Here is a 20,081-nt window from a genome sequence, read left to right on the forward strand (position 1 = left end):
TACCTAAAAGCTGTGAACTTACCACTCACTCATGCTTTTACTGGAGAGAGCGCACAGCCAGGTTTGACCTTCTGACACCAAAGATCTTACCAAAAAAAAGTTGCTTTTAAGTGACTCGACCTTTATGAACCCCTGAGGCTGCATGTGCCTTGCAACGAAAACCTGTTCCGCTCTGCAAGATCATGTCATGTCACTCAGCGCAACAAAAGAAGCAGAGAAAGAAAGAACCAGCATTTAGGACCAGAAACTTGTCTGGTGAGAAGGTTTCACTCACTTACGCAAAAATACCTTTTATGAGAGAGGTACTGCACACTTAGACATGTGTTCTGGGCTGTACACTGTGACTGTACTGTGATGAAACACATCAATGCTGGTCTTAACATTGACGTTGACACCAAATTTACAAAAATTGGCATTTCATGGGTTGTTTTAACTCAGCCCTGAACTTTCCAAGGCCAATGCTGACATAGAGTTGACCGGTTACTCTTATCTACATCATGAAATTTATATAAAAAAAGAATGTTAACACCCCTCCATACACACTCACAGACACCGGAGAGCTTCTCGCAGCAGAGCCGCTAGCTCAGCTGCAACACAGGTACCACACAGAAACTTTTACAAATGACCATGAATGTATTTCTAATGACGGTCAAAGCTGTGATGGACTCTCCAGTGTTTCCAGCGTGGACAGTCTGACAGTGACTGCTCATTGCTTGTTAGCTTTGACTACCAGCTCTACATCGCTATTCATGCTACGCCGAGCAGTGGTCAGTCAGTGACCCCTCACCTCTCATGTCACACACTACATAGCCACGAGGCCATGCCCCTACAGTCGCTGCCCTTGCAGTCCTCTGCTGCATTTCTGAAACATGCTGGGAGGGTGGGAGCGAGCAGAATTTGGGTGTGTAGTTGCTGTTTAAATTGCATCTTGTCTCCTAACAATACAGTCTAGTCACTGCAGTGTCTGTCTGCAACCAGGTGTAGAGGGAAAAAAAAAACTCAAAGCAGCAGCTACAAGTAAGTGAAAACCATCATTTATAATCTAAATGTAATACTGTTTCTTTTCTTTTTCTGTCCACTCTCATCTCACTCACATGAATCCATTGATGCATGTCAAGAGACTTTATTTTAAAACTTCAATTTCATTTTAAGGCTACACAACTTTTAGTTTTTCTGTATCTAAATTGAGGGTATGAGATTTTTTGCATAATAGACAATAAGAACTTTTCAGCTATATACGCAAACCTGATGTGATATGACTGGTCTATGAGGCCTAGTGCAGTGGTGGAAGATTAAAATAAAGTATTAAGATCCCTTATCAAGGTAAAAAATAGCACTACATAATGTAAACATACTTCATTACAAGTAAAAGGTCTGCTTTCAAATAGTTGCTTAAGTTACTTAAGTTTTATCTACAAAATGTGCTTTAAATGTATCATAAAGTAAAAGATAATGCAGTTTTTTTTTCTCCATGGCCCCAGTGAGTGTTGTGTTAAATTATTATATATCATAGTATTGTACACTACTGATGCATTAATGTGTAAGAGGCATTTTAATGTCATAGCAGGTTGAAGGTTTCACAAATTTGAACTACTTCATATACTGTTCAGTAGTTTTAATCTATAGCCATGTGTCATATTTTGTCGTGCTTTCTGTCAAATTAATGTACAGGAATGAAATGTGCAATATTTCCATCTGAAATATAGTGAAGTAGAAATGCAAAGTTGTAGTAGTGTAGAATAAGACTCTAAAGTATCTAAAAATTGTGTTTAAGTACAGTACCTTAATAAATTGGACTTCACATTACACAACTTTACTAGTAAAGGCTGCTGGTAGCGTTTGGGAGTTTTTTTTACACAAATTTTTATGTGTGTTGCAGGAAAGCAGACGGGTGTAAAGAAAGCAGCTCAGACATGAAATGGAGATTGTCTGTCCTCGTGCTCCTCAGTGGTAAATATAACTTCTGTCTTTCAAAAGACTCACAACACTGTCAAATCCTGAATTTATTCATATTTAATACAGAATGCACCTGACAAAGAGCCAGTGTGGGCTTAAAGTGTTTAATTTATTTAATGTGGGCTAATGTGATAAATTAAACAATAACAGGCACTTTTGACAATGGGTTTACAATTTTTTGGACATTGCAACTATTTGTGTAAATATTACATATGCAAAAATATAGTATCATCTGCTGGATAACTTGTAAACACACTAAATTTGTGTTTTTTTGCACTGAGTCTTTAAGACAAAACAATTTCTACTTGTAATTGTCAAGAGTTATAGCCTTAGTATGGACATAGGTTTTGAGCATTTTAACAACACACTGATTGTTTCATTCAAATAATTTCATAAGCCCAAATAAGTATCCAATACTTAAGAAAAAAAAAGCAAGAATTAGGGAAAAGTCAGAAAGAAATTGTGTAACAAATGTTTTAATCCATGCTAGCAGCACAACTCTATATTAGCGATGTTGGTCTGCATCTCCATTACAACAGGGTTACTCACACTCACAAAGGTGTGTCTTTAACTGATTATGCACTTGATTTGACTCAAACAGGCTGTGACTAAGGAAATGGTACAATAAAGCAGATATCTGAAAGTACAAACAGAAACACAGGAGAGAAACTAAAATTCAAACGACAGCGATTCAGTTAGAAGCTACAAAACTACTGAGAGCTTAACACACAGAGACTTTTAAAAACAGTTTTTTCTCTAGTCTCCAGCACAGATGTGAGTTTAGTTTCGCAACACACACACACTTGTTTGATGGGGAGAAGCAGGGAGAAGGGGGGGTTGTCATGGGTTGGTCGCAGTTGGCAAGACGTCATTGCAACGCGCTCTTTGGTCCAGCTCTAGAGATGGTCCATCTAGGCCATGGAAAAATGGTGCCAATGGAAAAACCCTATTAGTCATCTTGTTAAAAGCTGAAATTTGGCATAATGAGTGACTTCCTATTGATAAATAGTGGTATCTTCCATCCACAGGCCTGTGTTCTCAGACCTACTGCCTTCGCCAGTACCACTTCATTGGTACAACCGTGCCCTGGTCGGAGGCCCAGACATACTGCAGAGAGCAGTATACTGATCTGGCCACAGTGATCGACATAGAGGAAATGAACCGACTGGTGAACACAGCTCAGAGCTCCACTGGAGGCTACACTCAGAAGGCCTGGATTGGGCTGCATAATGACCCCGCCAGCAGCAGGTGGTCATTTTCTGACAGCAGCTAATACAGAGATGACAAGTAGAGAATCAGTGTCTTTTTTGGATGTGAGAGTAAACAAATCTGAGTTTCTACAGACTACAGTCTTTTGCAGAGAAGACGGATAGAAATAAATACTTACATTATTCAAATCATCATCCACACAACTCTTAAGAAAAGAACTATGACCAAAAAATCTTGAATATTTGTTTTTCTAAGGTTTGTGAAACCGATAGGGATAGCCTTCTAGCACCTAATTCTCATCCTCTTAAACAACAGTCACTAGTCTTATCTATTACCTACTCACCTATTTCTCAGTCAGTCAAAAATATTGTCAGAAAACATTGGCATTTACTGTCTAGTGACCCCACTGTGGGCCGAGAGTTTGTCAACCCTCCCATATTTGCTACCAAGCCATTAAATAATTTGAGGGACAAACTCGTTAAGACAGATCTTTATGTTAGGTCTACACATTTTTTAAGTTCTCTTCCCCCAGGAAATTTTCCTTGTTCCAACTGTGTGAATTGTAATGCTATGATCAAAGGGGACTCTTTTCTACATCCCCACACAGGTAGTAAAATGAAAGTCAGGGGCAGAATCACATGTAAACCCACACAGGTAGTCTACCTATTGAAATACACTAATGGGTTTTGCTATGTGGGCAAGACAAAAAGAGAATTGAGAATTAGGATTTCCAAACATAAGAGTAATATCAGAAATAGGGATGAGACGTCTCCTGTAACCAGACACTAAAATTCTCCCCAGCATCTCTCCCAATTTCTTTTCAGTGGCACTTAAAGTAAGGCCATACCCATACCCCCCAGAAATATTCAAGGTTAAAAGATTCATCTTAACTTAATAACCTCAGGCCTCTGTTTGTCTGTGCAGGAAGTGGGAATGGTCGGACCAGAGTGGCTCCAGTTACCGCTACTGGAAGCAAGGACAGCCTGATAATGTTGGAGGGGAGCAGAACTGTGTTGCAACTCATCTGGGCAATGCAGGCCTGTGGTCAGATGAACAGTGCAGCATGCAACTCGCTTTTATCTGCTATGGAGATAAGAAAACCACAACCACCACCACCACCACCACAGCGACCACTACCACCAGTAAAGTGACCACAAACAAAATAACCACCACTGAGGGAGCCTCAACCATTACAGAGATTACCTCTGGTGTGTTGTTGGAAGCCATAAAAGAAATCAATTCAGAGGAAATAATCTTACATTAAATTTTGGATAACTATATTTTCACTACCACTGTCTTTGTTTTATAGAAGGAACTTCAAAGGACTCACTCTTGTCCACCACCACAGAGACCACAAGTAAAATACCCACCACTGGGAAAGAATCAACCACTGGACATCTCAGTACAGATATTACCTCCCCAGAGGTAGACCAGACAAGACCCATTACAGGTGGGTGAAATTATATTTATTTTCAAGGGTGGTAATTTTGCATCAGTTTAATGCCATGTCTCTATTGTTTGGGAATTAAACTCCAAACCAATCATTTTTGTCCACCACCACCAACACCACAGTGACCCAAAACAAAATAACCACTACTGAGGGTCCCTCAACCAGTATAGAGATCACGTCATCTGCGCAGCATTCAGCAACAACGCTGGATCAAACAACATCTGGTGAGAAACATTTAATTTAAATGGGATGTATCCTGGAAAAAATACTATCTATTGTTATGTTTTAATATTACAACATCCATTTCTGGTGAGATATATTAATGTAAATGAGATGCTTTAGAGAAAAACATCCATTATTATGTCTTCATATTTGCTAAAGGTCACAGTCAGTATGGACAAAAGGTTTGAGTATTTCAATAATACACTGATTGTTTCATTCAAATGATTTCGTAAGCCCAAGTAACTAACTTTGTGTTTAGCGCTAATTAGCAAATCTTTGCATGCTGGTATGCTTAACTATGGAGAACATTACACCTGTTAAACATCAGCATGTTAATACTGTCATTGTGAGCATGTTAGCATATCGATGATAGCATAAAGTTGAAAGCACCGCTGTGTCTAAGTACAACCTCACAGAGCTGCTGTAGCAACTCTTAGTCTTGTTTCTTTCCTCTCCTTGTAGCCATCTTGTGACAAGCTGAAATTTGGCATAGACAATGCTTGATTTCCTTCTGATAAATAGCAGTGTCCTCCTTCCACAGACACTCAGACCTACTGCGCCAGTACCCCTCACCAGTACCACTTCATTGGTACAACCCTGCCTTGGTCGGAGGCCCAGACATACTGCAGAGAGCAGTATACTGACCTGGCCACGGTGATCGACATAGAGGAAATAAACCGACTGGTGAACACAGCTCAGAGCTCCACTGGAGGCTACACTCAGAAGGCCTGGATCGGGCTGCATAATGACCCCGCCAGCAGCAGGTGGTCATTCTCAGACAGCAGCTACTACAGTGATGACAAGTAGAGAACCAGTGTCTTTTTGGATGTGAGAGTAAACAACTCTGAGTTTCTACAGAATACAGTCTTTCGCTTAAAGACAGATAGAAATAACTACTTATAATACTCGAGTTGTCATCCACACAGCCTGAAAAGGAGCTTGCCCACATGTAGGACCACACATGTTGTCTATCTATTGAAATGTCCTTGTGGGTCTTGCTATGTGGGCAAGACAAAGAGTATTGAGAATTAGGATTTCCGAACATAAGAGTAGTATCAGAAATAGGGATGAGAGGTCTCCTGTAGCCAGACACTTTAATTCTGCAGGCCATGGTGTTTGTAGCCTACGCTTCATGGGTATTGAGATTGTTAGGCCACTGTTGAAAGGAGGTGATAGACAGGAAACTTCCCCAAAGAGAGGCATACTGGATACACTACTTACACTATTGAAGCAATGGCGGGATCCAGAGTGATGTGTCAGCTATAGAGTCACTTCTGTTTCTTTGACACATTATCACAAATTGAGTTCTTAGATCCAGGTTACCCATACCCCCCAAAAAATGTTCAAGGTTAAAAGATTAAACTTAACGTAATAACCTCAGGCCTCTGTTTGTCTGTGCAGGAGGTGGGAATGGTCGGACCAGTGTGACTTCAAGTACCGATACTGGAAGCAAGGACAGCCTGATAATGTTGGGGGGGAGCAGAACTGCGTTGCAACTCATCTGGGCAATGCAGGCCTGTGGTCAGATGAACAGTGCAGCTTGGAACTCGCTTTTATCTGCTATGGAGATAAAAAAAACGGTGAGTGTGTCCATCTCAGTTTTGGTGAAAACCTTTTTGGTGGATATCACTGCTCATGTGAAGTAGTTCTTTTTATTCCAAACAAATTGCCGTAAATATCACTAAAGTGTTTAACTTGACCAAAATCAGTAAATAGATTTAAGATGATAGGAGAAGATTTCTTCTTTAGGAAGTAGTTCTAATGAAAACTCTTTAGAGCAAGGTTTGTTTGTCTTTTTTCTTATTTTGTATTTTGTGTCAATTTTGACGATGTAACTCTGGACAATCCAGTTTTGTCCTCAACCACCGCCGCCACTACCATCACCAAAGTGACCTCAAACAAAATACCCACCACTGGGAAAGAATCAACCACTGGACATCTCAGCACAGAGATTACCTCCCCAGAGGTAGACCAGACAAGACCCATTACAGGTGAGTGAAATTATATTTATTTTCAAGGGTGGTAATGTTGCATCAGTTTAATGCCATGTCTCTATTGTTTGGGAATTAAACTCCAAACCAATCATTTTTGTCCACCAACACCAACACCACAGTGACCCAAAACAAAATAACCACTACTGGGGGTCCCTCAACCAGTAGAGAGATCACCTCCTCTGAGCAGCATTCAGCAACAACGCTGGATCAAACAACATCTGGTGAGAAACATTTAATTTAAATGGGATGTATCCTGGAAAAAATACTATCTATTGTTATGTTTTAATATTACAACATCCATTTCTGGTGAGATATATTAATGTAAATGAGATGCTTTAGAGAAAAACATCCATTATTATGTCTTCATATTTGCTAAAGGTCACAGTCAGTATGGACAAAAGGTTTGAGTATTTCAATAATACACTGATTGTTTCATTCAAATGATTTCGTAAGCCCAAGTAACTAACTTTGTGTTTAGCGCTAATTAGCAAATCTTTGCATGCTGGTATGCTTAACTATGGAGAACATTACACCTGTTAAACATCAGCATGTTAATACTGTCATTGTGAGCATGTTAGCATATCGATGATAGCATAAAGTTGAAAGCACCGCTGTGTCTAAGTACAACCTCACAGAGCTGCTGTAGCAACTCTTAGTCTTGTTTCTTTCCTCTCCTTGTAGCCATCTTGTGACAAGCTGAAATTTGGCATAGACAATGCTTGATTTCCTTCTGATAAATAGCAGTGTCCTCCTTCCACAGACACTCAGACCTACTGCGCCAGTACCCCTCACCAGTACCACTTCATTGGTACAACCCTGCCTTGGTCGGAGGCCCAGACATACTGCAGAGAGCAGTATACTGACCTGGCCACGGTGATCGACATAGAGGAAATGAACCGACTGGTGAACACAGCTCAGAGCTCCACTGGAGGCTACACTCAGAAGGCCTGGATCGGGCTGCATAATGACCCCGCCAGCAGCAGGTGGTCATTCTCAGACAGCAGCTACTACAGTGATGACAAGTAGAGAACCAGTGTCTTTTTGGATGTGAGAGTAAACAACTCTGAGTTTCTACAGAATACAGTCTTTCGCATAAAGACAGATAGAAATAACTACTTATAATACTCGAGTTGTCATCCACACAGCCTGAAAAGGAGCTTGCCCACATGTAGGACCACACATGTTGTCTATCTATTGAAATGTCCTTGTGGGTCTTGCTATGTGGGCAAGACAAAGAGTATTGAGAATTAGGATTTCCGAACATAAGAGTAGTATCAGAAATAGGGATGAGAGGTCTCCTGTAGCCAGACACTTTAATTCTGCAGGCCATGGTGTTTGTAGCCTACGCTTCATGGGTATTGAGATTGTTAGGCCACTGTTGAAAGGAGGTGATAGACAGGAAACTTCCCCAAAGAGAGGCATACTGGATACACTACTTACACTATTGAAGCAATGGCGGGATCCAGAGTGATGTGTCAGCTATAGAGTCACTTCTGTTTCTTTGACACATTATCACAAATTGAGTTCTTAGATCCAGGTTACCCATACCCCCCAAAAAATGTTCAAGGTTAAAAGATTAAACTTAACGTAATAACCTCAGGCCTCTGTTTGTCTGTGCAGGAGGTGGGAATGGTCGGACCAGTGTGACTTCAAGTACCGATACTGGAAGCAAGGACAGCCTGATAATGTTGGGGGGGAGCAGAACTGCGTTGCAACTCATCTGGGCAATGCAGGCCTGTGGTCAGATGAACAGTGCAGCTTGGAACTCGCTTTTATCTGCTATGGAGATAAAAAAAACAGTGAGTGTGTCCATCTCAGTTTTGGTGAAAACCTTTTTGGTGGATATCACTGCTCATGTGAAGTAGTTCTTTTTATTCCAAACAAATCGCCGTAAATATCACTAAAGTGTTTAACTTGACCAAAATCAGTAAATAGATTTAAGATGATAGGAGAAGATTTCTTCTTTAGGAAGTAGTTCTAATGAAAACTCTTTAGAGCAAGGTTTGTTTGTCTTTTTTCTTATTTTGTATTTTGTGTCAATTTTGACGATGTAACTCTGGACAATCCAGTTTTGTCCTCAACCACCGCCACCACTACCATCACCAAAGTGACCTCAAACAAAATACCCACCACTGGGAAAGAATCAACCACTGGACATCTCAGCACAGAGATTACCTCCCCAGAGGTAGACCAGACAAGACCCATTACAGGTGAGTGAAATTATATTTATTTTCAAGGGTGGTAATGTTGCATCAGTTTAATGCCATGTCTCTATTGTTTGGGAATTAAACTCCAAACCAATCATTTTTGTCCACCAACACCAACACCACAGTGACCCAAAACAAAATAACCACTACTGGGGGTCCCTCAACCAGTAGAGAGATCACCTCCTCTGAGCAGCATTCAGCAACAACGCTGGATCAAACAACATCTGGTGAGAAACATTTAATTTAAATGGGATGTATCCTGGAAAAAATACTATCTATTGTTATGTTTTAATATTACAACATCCATTTCTGGTGAGAGATATTAACTTAAATGAGATGCTTTAGAGAAAAACATCCATTATTATGTCTTCATATTTACTAAAGGTCACAGTCAGTATGGACAAAAGGTTTGAGTATTTCAACAATACATTGATTGTTTCATTCAAATGATTTCGTAAGCCCAAGTAACTAACTTTGTGTTTAGCGCTAATTAGCAAATCTTTGCGTGTTGGTATGCTAAACTATGGAGAACATGGTAAACATTACACCTGTTAAACGTCAGCATGTTAATACTGTCGTTGTGAGCATGTTAGCATACTGATGATAGCATAAAGTTGAAAGCACCGCTGTGTCTAAGTAAACCTCACAGACCTGCTGTAGCAACTCTTAGTCTTGTTTCTTTCTTATCTTGTGACAAGCTGAAATTTAGTATAGACAATGCTTGATTTCCTTCTGATAAATAGCAGTGTCCTCCTTCCACAGACACTCAGACCTACTGCACCAGTACCCCTCACCAGTACCACTTCATTGGTACAACCCTGCCCTGGTCGGAGGCCCAGACATACTGCAGAGAGCAGTATACTGACCTGGCCACGGTGATCGACATAGAGGAAATGAACCGACTGGTGAACACAGCTCAGAGCTCCACTGGAGGCTACACTCAGAAGGCCTGGATCGGGCTGCATAATGACCCCGCCAGCAGCAGGTGGTCATTCTCAGACAGCAGCTACTACAGTGATGACAAGTAGAGAACCAGTGTCTTTTTGGATGTGAGAGTAAACAACTCTGAGTTTCTACAGAATACAGTCTTTCGCATAAAGACAGATAGAAATAACTACTTATAATACTCAAGTTGTCATCCACACAGCCTGAAAAGGAGCTTGCCCTATAGTCAACTGTTAAGAATAAGAATTTGTAGCTCTAGGGAAGAGTTTGAGAGACAGGCCGGTGAACTGTGTGCTCAGTTCAGAGAAAAGAACTATGACCAAAAGATCTTCAATATTTGTTTGTCTCAGGTTTGTGAAAACAATAGGGATAGCCTTTTAGCCCCTGGTCCTCCTCTTAAACATCTCTTGTCTTATCTACAACCTTCTAACCTACTTCTCAGTCAGTCAAAAATATTGTCAGAAAACATTGGCATATACTGTCCAGTGATCCCATTATGGGCCGAGAGTTTGTCATCCCTCCCATATTTGCTACCAAGCGATCGAATAATTTGAGGGACAAACTCATTAAGACAGATCTTTATGTTAGGTCTACACATTTTTTAAGTTCTCTTCCCCCCGGAAATTGTCCTTGTTCCAACTGTGTGAATTGTAATGCTATGATCATAGGGGACTCTTTTCTACATCCCCACACATGTAAGACCACACATGTAGTCTACCTATTGAAATGTCCTTGTGGGTTTTGCTATGTGGGCAAGACAAAGAGTATTGAGAATTAGGATTTCCGAACATAAGAGTAGTATCAGAAATAGGGATGAGAGGTCTCCTGTAACCAGACACTTTAATTCTCCCCAGCATCTCTCCCACTTTAATTCTGCAGGCCATGGTGTTTGTAGCCTACGCTTCATGGGTATCGAGATTGTTAGGCCACTGTTGAAAGGAGGTGATAGACAGGAAACTTCCCCAAAGAGAGGCATATTGGATACACTACTTACACTATTGAAGCGATGGCAGGATCCAGAGCGATGTGTCAGCTTCTGTTCCTCTCACACATTATCACAATTTGAGTTCTTAGATCCAAGTTACCCATACCCCCCAAAAAATATTCAAGGTTAAAAGATTAAACTTAACTTAATAACCTCAGGCCTCTGTTTGTCTGTGCAGGAGGTGGGAATGGTCGGACCAGTGTGACTTCAAGTACCGATACTGGAAGCAAGGACAGCCTGATAATGTTGGAGGGGAGCAGAACTGCGTTGCAACTCATCTGGGCAATGCAGGCCTCTGGTCAGACGAACAGTGCAGCTTGGAACTCGCTTTTATCTGCTATGGAGATAAAAAAAATGGTGAGTGGTTCCATCTCAGTTTTGGTGAAAACCTTTTTGATGGATATCACTGCTCATGTGAAGTAGTTCTTTTTATTCCAAACAAATCGCCGTAAATATCACTAAAGTGTTTAACTTGACCAAAATCAGTAAATAGATTTAAGATGATAGGAGAAGATTTCTTCTTTAGGAAGTAGTTCTAATGAAAACTCTTTAGAGCAAAGTTTGTTTGTCTTTTTTCTGATTTTGTATTTTGTGTCAATTTTGACGATGAAACTCTGGACAATCCAGTTTTGTCCTCAACCACCACCGCTACTACCATCACCAAAGTGACCACAAACAAAATACCAACCACTGGGAAAGAATCAACCACTGGACATCTCAGCACAGAGATTACCTCCCAAGGGGTAGACCGGACAAGACCCATTACAAGTGGGTGAAATCATATTTATTTTCAAGGGTGGTAATGTTGCATCAGTTTAATGCCATGTCTCTATTGTTTGGGAATTAAACTCTAAACCAATCATTTTTGTCCACCACCACCAACACCACAGTGACCCAAAACAAAATAACCACCACTGAGGGTCCCTCAACCAGTTCAGAAATCACCTCCTCTGAGCAGCCTTCAGCAACGATGCTGGATCAAACAAAATCCAGTGAGAAACATTTAATTTAAATGGGATGTATCCTGGAAAAATACTATCTATTGTTTTTGGTGTATTTAATATTACACCATCCATTTCTGGTAAGAGATATTAGTTTAAATGAGATGCTTTAGAGAAAAACCTCCATTATTATGTTTCCTTATTTACACTTATTTCCTAATGGTACATCAACTGCGCATTGTAACTAAAGGTCACAGTCAGTATATTTAAATATTCCTGATTCACAAACATATCTCATGAGGCCTTCACTTCCAAACTTTAAAAAAACAAGGTTTTTGATAAAAGACCAAGAGGGACAAAATAAGACCCATTGTCCGTGGGTGAAGTTACTTTATTTTTATTATGAAAACATTGCACCCTGTTAATACAGTGCCTCCATTTGCAGGTGAAGCAAGTGCAAGCCAGCCACCTTTGTCCTCTACCACCACAATGACCCAAAACAAAATAACCACCACCGAAAGAGACTCATCCAGTACAGAGATTTCCACATCTGCGCAGCTTTCAACCACAGAAGTGGATCAAACAACATGCACTTCCGGTAATCAACATGAAACAACTTTTCATTCTTCACTATGCTTTGCCAGTATCTGAAAAGGAGCTAAAATTTAATTTGTGTTGCTGGGTTTTAGAAGAATATTATGCTGGGAATCATTCAAATAGCGTCATAAGTGGAAGTTATGGCAAAATATTACATTATGTATCCCAAAAGAAGCATGTCAGTTCAAAATGGAATGGGCTCGAGTAGGGACTCCTGAGGAATGCTACATGTACACGGTACAATTAACAAGACTGACGCAGACTTAATCTTTAGCTCTGTTGTCATGCCATCCAGGATCATGATCTTTTGAACATAATTATTGTGCAGCTTTGTATATGTGCAAGTTGCAAGCAAACACAAGCATCAAGACAATCAGGTTTGACCTGATGCCTTTTGCTGTGGTCACATGCAGAACATTTTGATTTATCATGAATTGCGTGACATGCAGAGGTCAGTGAGGTAAAGAACTATTGATGAGTATCTATTGGAAGATATGACACTGTGGGTGGAGCTGAGCATGAGGAATGAAGTAATAAAAGTTGACAGCAAAGTGAAGGAGGCATTGTTAAAATGGCTTACTACCAGTTTCTGTGTGGTGTAACTGTGATGATCATTCTTTCATCCAAAGGTAAGAAAGAAAGATTTTTTTTCTTTCAATTTTACTTGGGTGTGTGGAAGGAGTTCAACAGTTTGTTTGAACACTGCTCTATATAACATATTTCCATCTAGTTACTGTGAAAGGCATCCTGACAGCAACCATTTCAATAAGAATAAACTCCTCTAACCACTCACTGCTGCTCAGTGATGTTCTTCAAAGTGATGAACACCTTTTTGTTATCAGAAAGCTTTCTCACAGTCGCTCACAGCTATATTGAGGGGGAAATGGGTTCAAAGCAAATGAAAATGGAAAATCCTCCTGACTAGGTCCACAGAGTGGAATTCAATTTTGTCTCTTTGAATTTAAGGAGTAAACTATTCCATCAAATGTGTACTAAGCGAAAGTAGAATTCCTTATTTTATAATGTAATCAAAAAACCTCAAGTACATGTAAAAGCTAATCAATTAATGTTTGTGCTTGTAATCAGTGGCTTTCAACACTGCTTCATTTGGAATACAATACATACTATATTATACTTATGATTTGGATTACTGTCTCCTTTATGTCTTAATTATTTATAAGCTTCTACTGATTGAAAATAGTCAAATACTTGTAATTCAGGTAGACCAACCTCAAAACAGCAGAGGGTGTTAAAAGGTTTAACCAGATCAACTTGTGAGAGAAAAATGAGCAGATGACTCACTGCTCTAAGAACAATGAGCAGTGAGTCATGCATAGGGGTTTAGAGTACAAGTCTGGTGATATATTTTTCTTATTGTGAAAAGAAGTACGAACATCAAAGAGCCTTCCTTCTTTTGTCACCATGAAAACTTTGACTAACTTCACAGTAAGAAAGACATCATTAGAATTAAAGGGGACTGGCACCTAAACTTAACTCTTCTGTATTAAATAAAGGGTAATTAAAATATTCTATGTATTACTCTTTTTTGACAAAAAAAATCACAATTTCTAAAATCTAGATCCTCAGGTTTTTACAAAACATAACGTTTGTCTACTATAGTGAAAGGGGACATTTCTGCCTACAATAAAGTTTGTGAAGGAGAAACTTTCACTCATTCCGTCTCTTCTGTTAAATTTGCTCATAAATGCACAGATGTCGTCTGCTTCACCCTGAACAACATATTTCTCTTTGTGTTCTAAATTTCAGGTTGTCATTCACAGGAGTTTGGTAAGCATCCAAGAGCAACTTTGCAAGTTCTTCAAGTTTAAATTCCTTGTTCCATTGTGATGGATTAGACTACAAACAGTATACTTTGTTAAAATTTGCTCTACCATGACCACATTAGAAATTAAACACTAACAAATAAGATAAAATAAGATAATAAATAAGATTAAAATAAGATTAAAGTTAGCCAAGTGTGCCCATAACAAAGCATTTTATACCATTCTGCATTTATTCACTTTAACTGTCCAGAATGCAGAAGTGCCTAAACACCAAACACATGTAAGGGTTATGATTTAAACCAAATTTAATTGATTTATTTTCAATGCATAATATTTTACCCCTCACATAACTAACTCTACCATCATACAACCATTCCTACCTTCCGTCCTATATGATGTGAATGCAACATTATAACATTTCCTGCCAACATCGGTTTCTTTTAACCATGATGAGGAAACAAACCTAAACTTAAGAAAGACCCTGGTCTTTCCAGAATCTTGACTAAGTAGATATTTTGTCATTTAGGCACAAGGGCTCGTTGCATACTGTATATGTTTAACTGTCATCTCTTCTCTCCTGTCAGTATGTGGCGTGGCGCCACGCCAAAGCAGAATTATCGGAGGTCAAAATGCGTCTCCAGGAAGTTGGCCCTGGCAGGCCAGCATTTACATGGCAGGCAGACCCATCTGTGGAGGGTCCCTTATTAACAACCAATGGGTGCTAACAGCTGCTCACTGCATGACGAGGTGAGGAATCACTCACTCACTTAAACTTTATATTTTTGGTTTGTTGTCTTACATGATACCATTATAGAGACTGGCAACACACAACATGAACACTTTCAGATATTACCTCACATAATTCATTTAGAGACAGCACACATTTATTAACATCTAGGGAATGTTAAGAGCCAAGCGCTATATGCAAAATGCACAGAAAGGTTAAACACCTAAAATAATATTAGAATTGATTGATTAGTATGAACTAACAATCAGCTGGGTTTTATAGTTATACACAAACAATAATCATACGAACCACTTTTGCTACTTTTACTTCTGCTCTAAAGGAAGTGAAAACCTGTTTTAAGTTTTGTTTTTCATATCCATCCTACACATTGCCTCTTATCACCTGTCAGCAATGGTTCAATTGGTAAGAATAATGGGCCCTGTGCATAGCAGGTGACTCCACCCATCCACATTCCATATGTGTTTATTACTACCTGTATGTCTACATATCTGTATATCTACATACCCACATCTCAAAATGAAGTCTTAACATGACTTAGATAAGAAGAGCTAGAATTATCAAATCATCATTGACTATTTTTTCCCCCTGAGAGCTAAAATAGTTTCATAGCTGTCTTAACCACACAACTTCTACTGATTTGCACAATTTGGACTTATTTTAAAAAGAAAGGGATGATCTAACTAGAAATTTACTTTTGTAATTTTAAACTCAGCATCCATGAGCACAAAATTGCTCAGGTGAAAGTGTAATAATACTAAGTGCGTAGGTAACACTACATACCAAGATCCCACTTATACCTGGCATTAACACACAATCTGTATCTGGATATACTGTCTGGAAAAGTAACACTATACTGTATGTAAATGCACACAGAATGAATTGTCAGTATGCAGTTGGATTGTGATCGGACTGATGGTAAGATTGGATCAATTGTAATCTGATCTCAGGCAGGTATAAACACAATGAATACATTCTCAAGAAAAAAAATCAGAAAATTGAAATGACGGTACCTTACTCCTCTTCCTGTTAGGTTGAAGGGGACATAACATGCTTTTTGTGATTTTCTGTCATTTATATACTGTTATGTTGTTGGATGTGTATGTTAAACATGGTCAAAGTTCCAAAACTTGAGGTGAAAGTATATAAAAATGCTCCCTGAAAGTCAAAAGCCAGAGCTTCAGCCTGCTTGGAACGCTTCGTTTGTTAAGCACTGTACTACCCACAAACCACCATCCATTCCGTATCCTTGTTGCTAAGTTTGTTGCTAGGGTTGTTCCATAGGTTGTTCACATCGTTAACGTAGTCCACTTGCATATTTTGGATCAGATTCAGGCTCAGACATGTACGGATGTATTTGAGAAGTTGACATTTTGAGTTAAGAATGAGGAAAAAGAAGTGAAATCCTACTACAACTGTTTCTAATGCTACTGCATTTCTTTCCTTGATCTGAGGCAACATGTTTGTTGACAAGTCCGCCAGCCCCGCCTCACTAATATGTAAATTGAGATCCGATCACAATGCAGACATAAAAATGCTTATCAATATCAGGTATAAATACATATCCCTGTGGATCAGCTGTCATTATTTAGGTATTGTTTCCAGATAAAGATCATAAGTTAATACAAGGTGTAAATGGGGGCCAAAGTGTTAACACTGACTTATTTGAAAAAGTCAACTGATACTCAGTTGATACTAAGCTCACTGTTGACAGCTGACCGTTAAAATTTAACTTTTTTTTTTTTTGTCTTCAAGCGGTGTCAGCATCATGGAAGTCCGTCTTGGTCTCCACTCCCAGTCAGGTGAAAACCTCAATGGAACGTCACGGGAAATTGAAGTGGGCATAATCCATCCGAAATATAGTGAATTTACCTCAGAGAATGACATAGGTCTGCTGAAGCTGTCGACCCCTGTGAATTTTACTGACTACATACAGCCGATCTGCTTGGCCTCAGCAAACAGCACTTTCCACACCGGGATAAACAGCTGGGTCACTGGCTGGGGGAACACTGTGCCTGATAGTAAGTTCACAGACGGTATAGTCAAAAAGGAGCATTGCACTCTGTTTATATCACATCATTCCTAAATAATTCCTTATTTGACGAGGTTGAATCTCACCTTTTGAAATCTCTCCAATTAGATCCCTATTCCCAATCAGACATCCTACAGGAGGTGACTGTACAAATATTGGGAAACAATGAGTGCCAATGTAACTATCTGGTCGACATCACAGAGAACATGATCTGTGCAGGCGTCAGAGCTGGAGGGAAAGACGCATGTCAGGTGACCACCTCTTTTTGTGTATTTGTTATGTAATGCCCTGTTGACTTGACATGGAGGTGGGAGAGAGCAGAGTAATACCATTCAAGGAATATATCCTGTATCCTGGGTCTCCCCAGTTACAGTTTAGATTTTATAATCAGTGGACTGGTTTTTACCAGTCCACCAGAATAAATTTCTGATATCTGATTTTGAATTAGTCTGTCATTAGTTTTAGTCAAGTTTCAGTCATTTGATTATCGTTAATTCTAGTTTCATCCTTAGATAATATTGGTTAACATTAGCCTACCTCAGTGAATATCGGCATGCTGGTCTGCCAGTTCTCGTGCTATGTCCCAGTTGTATTGAAAATTCTTTTTTGATTTTCAGTGGGATTTTGTGGATGCATTTAGTCCATATTTCTGAGTAATGGAGGATACTATTTTACTCATCAGGAACACGCAATGTGTGATTGAGCAGATGCATGTAGATCATTGAATACTGCATTTAAAGAAAGTAATTGGTTAATTTGTCCATTCATTCGTCTCCCATTTGATAGGAGAGTAGTAGTTTTTATACATCAGCAAAAATTGTTCTATAACAGATTACTTTTAATTTAGTTTCCATTTTCTTTTTGTTGTGGGAAAAAGGTTGTCAACCAATATACTGTATTTTGTCAGTTTTCTTTGATAAAATCACATATGACCTAATAGCTAAGATGGAGGCTAATCATTTCCTGTGGCTTTCAGTTTTTATGCTAAGCTAGGCTAACACATCACAGAGCTGTGCATGTGCTGAATGCGCAGAGATGATATGACAGAAAATAAAGCTTTACAAAGTGAAATTTTCCAACGACAGACATTTATGAGAGTTTAAAAACAAACAGCATTATGGGATTCATGCTTCAGCAGGGTGGATGTTTCTGAGACAGGTCTTCCTCCAAAAGAGAACATCTGTTTGAACAACTATCATCATTCTCTTTCCACAGGGGGACTCAGGGGGACCTCTGGTGACCAAAAATGATACTGTCTGGGTCCAGAGTGGAATTGTAAGTTTTGGTGAAAGCTGCGGCAAAGCTAAATTTCCTGGAGTCTACACCCGTGTGTCCCAGTACCAGGAATGGATCAGCAACATCACCGGCACAAACACACCAGGTTTTGTTACTTTCGACTCTCCTGGAGTTGACAGCGACTTAAACTTCACCTGTCCAACCACCGCCGTTCCCACCTACAATCCCAAAACCATGTATACTACCGTCGATTACACCACTACTTCTGATGATAAGGATGGCGATGGCGATGGCGATGTATTTGGCGGTGGTGAAAGCGTGATCCACTTCTCCCACTTCAATCACTTCTTCTCACTCTGTGTTCTTGTTCTGTCACTCTACGTACTGGTTGGTGACGCATAACATGAAAATGTGGAAGTATGTGCATTTTAAAGTGCCTGAGCCCATGATAAATGAGCCCTGTTCTTAAGGTAGCACTGAAAATCATCTTTAATGCAGAAAATATTCATGTAAAAATGAAAAACTGATTTTTAGTTTATTAAGCTCAACAAACTTTTTTAAAGAATTACATGGGATATATTTGGTATTATAATCACAAATGGATTTCTTGACTTATTTGTCTTTGATTCTTTTTCGATTCTTCAATTTGTCTTTGATTATTTGTCTTTGATTCATGTTCAAATTTGAGATCTTTATTCTAATAAAAAGCTAATCATACAATGAACTTGCAGATGGTTGGGTTGATGTAAAGTTTTAGACACAACAGTAAATCTGAAACAAACTATGATTCCAATTTTGTATTGTCTTGTGAAGGAATTTGGGGTTTCCAGCCAGGTTTTGAAATAAACACGTACAATAAACGTATCATTTAAAGCAGCACTTTACTTTTTTGGACACTTTGGGGCAGCAGAACAAGCTGTAAATACAGATGCATATTTACACATCTTGCAGAAATTGAACAAAATTAGCATTTAGAGTAATTTGTCCTACTACTTGACAAATATGAATCAAATATTCCAACTTTTTTAAATATGGTTTGGTCTTCATCATTTCCTCAGGGGAAACATCTGTCTCTTTAGCTGCTAAATACTCCACTAGCTTCACCAGCTAGTTGCTAACTTTTGCTGTTTGGTGCCGGGCAGGTAACGTATAGTGGGTTTATCCAAACTTTTTAGCCAAAACACCTGCTGCTGCTGATAGATACTGGTTTCATGAGGGTGACTGAACAAGAACAGTAAAGTTGCGGACCATAAAAACAAAACAAGCAGAAAGTTGCTAGAACAATCTGTAGAGCTGAGGGAACAACGGTTTCACTATGAGAAAATCCTTAAATGTTGTCATTTGATGAATTTCTAATATAAAAAAAATACAGATTATAGCAGCTTTAAACTGAAATAAAGAAAATGAACACAGTTGAACACTTCTTAACTAACATTTTGCCAATATGTGTGCAGAACTACACAGAAAATAAGAAGGTTATAAGGTAAAAATTCCCTTGTAAACTGGCTTGACATGGTAAGATTAAACATGGGTTCACACACACACACACACACACACACATTTTCCTGTTAACCTGGCAGAGAAGTACAACTCATCTCCCCTGGCCTGCAGGATCAATCTGGTGAAATAATGACATGCATTGATTCTAAGTGTGTTTGATCATTCATTAAGTGCGTGTACGTGTGTATGCATGTGGCTTTGTGTATTTGTTCACCATATTGCCTTTAAATACCCTTCAGTGTTCACAAACTTCCTCTGAAATGAAACCCAATTGGGCC

General features: G+C 39.2%; 1 protein-coding gene across 3 annotated transcripts; it reads left to right on the forward strand.

Moving 5' to 3' along the window:
- The first annotated feature begins 1,844 nt into the window (after positions 1 to 1,844).
- Positions 1,845 to 19,173, forward strand: LOC121888888 (serine-rich adhesin for platelets-like). Of its 3 annotated transcripts, none has more exons than XM_042400458.1 (19): positions 1,845 to 1,950; positions 2,985 to 3,204; positions 4,090 to 4,373; positions 4,475 to 4,615; positions 6,951 to 7,052; positions 7,592 to 7,814; positions 8,452 to 8,630; positions 8,901 to 9,041; positions 9,164 to 9,265; positions 9,801 to 10,023; positions 11,147 to 11,325; positions 11,596 to 11,736; positions 11,859 to 11,960; positions 12,355 to 12,507; positions 14,274 to 14,294; positions 14,875 to 15,037; positions 16,791 to 17,056; positions 17,176 to 17,318; positions 18,283 to 19,173. In XM_042400458.1, the coding sequence occupies exons 1-19, from the start codon at positions 1,914 to 1,916 to the stop codon at positions 18,703 to 18,705; spliced, it is 3,243 nt and encodes a 1,080-aa protein (XP_042256392.1). In that variant the 5' UTR covers positions 1,845 to 1,913; the 3' UTR covers positions 18,706 to 19,173. The 3 variants fall into 3 exon arrangements, with proteins under 3 accessions (XP_042256392.1, XP_042256393.1, XP_042256394.1); XM_042400459.1 differs by lacking the exons at positions 4,090 to 4,373; positions 4,475 to 4,615 and adding exons at positions 6,239 to 6,417; positions 6,688 to 6,828; XM_042400460.1 differs by lacking the exons at positions 1,845 to 1,950; positions 2,985 to 3,204; positions 4,090 to 4,373; positions 4,475 to 4,615 and adding exons at positions 5,524 to 5,601; positions 6,239 to 6,417; positions 6,688 to 6,828.
- Positions 19,174 to 20,081: the final 908 nt, after the last annotated feature.

This window comes from Thunnus maccoyii, chromosome 22 (genome assembly GCF_910596095.1).
Source record: "Thunnus maccoyii chromosome 22, fThuMac1.1, whole genome shotgun sequence".
Taxonomy (NCBI): Eukaryota; Metazoa; Chordata; class Actinopteri; order Scombriformes; family Scombridae; genus Thunnus; species Thunnus maccoyii.

What these genes read in the sequence shown, in the direction of transcription:
- LOC121888888 (XM_042400458.1), top strand. Translation starts at nt 1,914, where the DNA reads ATGAAATGGAGATTGTCTGTCCTCGTGCTCCTCAGTG. An exon ending in CTATGGAGATAAAAAAAACA is followed by an intron (nt 8,631 to 8,900) that starts GTGAGTGTGTCC and finishes TGGACAATCCAG; the next exon opens with TTTTGTCCTCAACCACCGCC. An exon ending in GGGGAACACTGTGCCTGATA is followed by an intron (nt 17,057 to 17,175) that starts GTAAGTTCACAG and finishes CTCTCCAATTAG; the next exon opens with ATCCCTATTCCCAATCAGAC.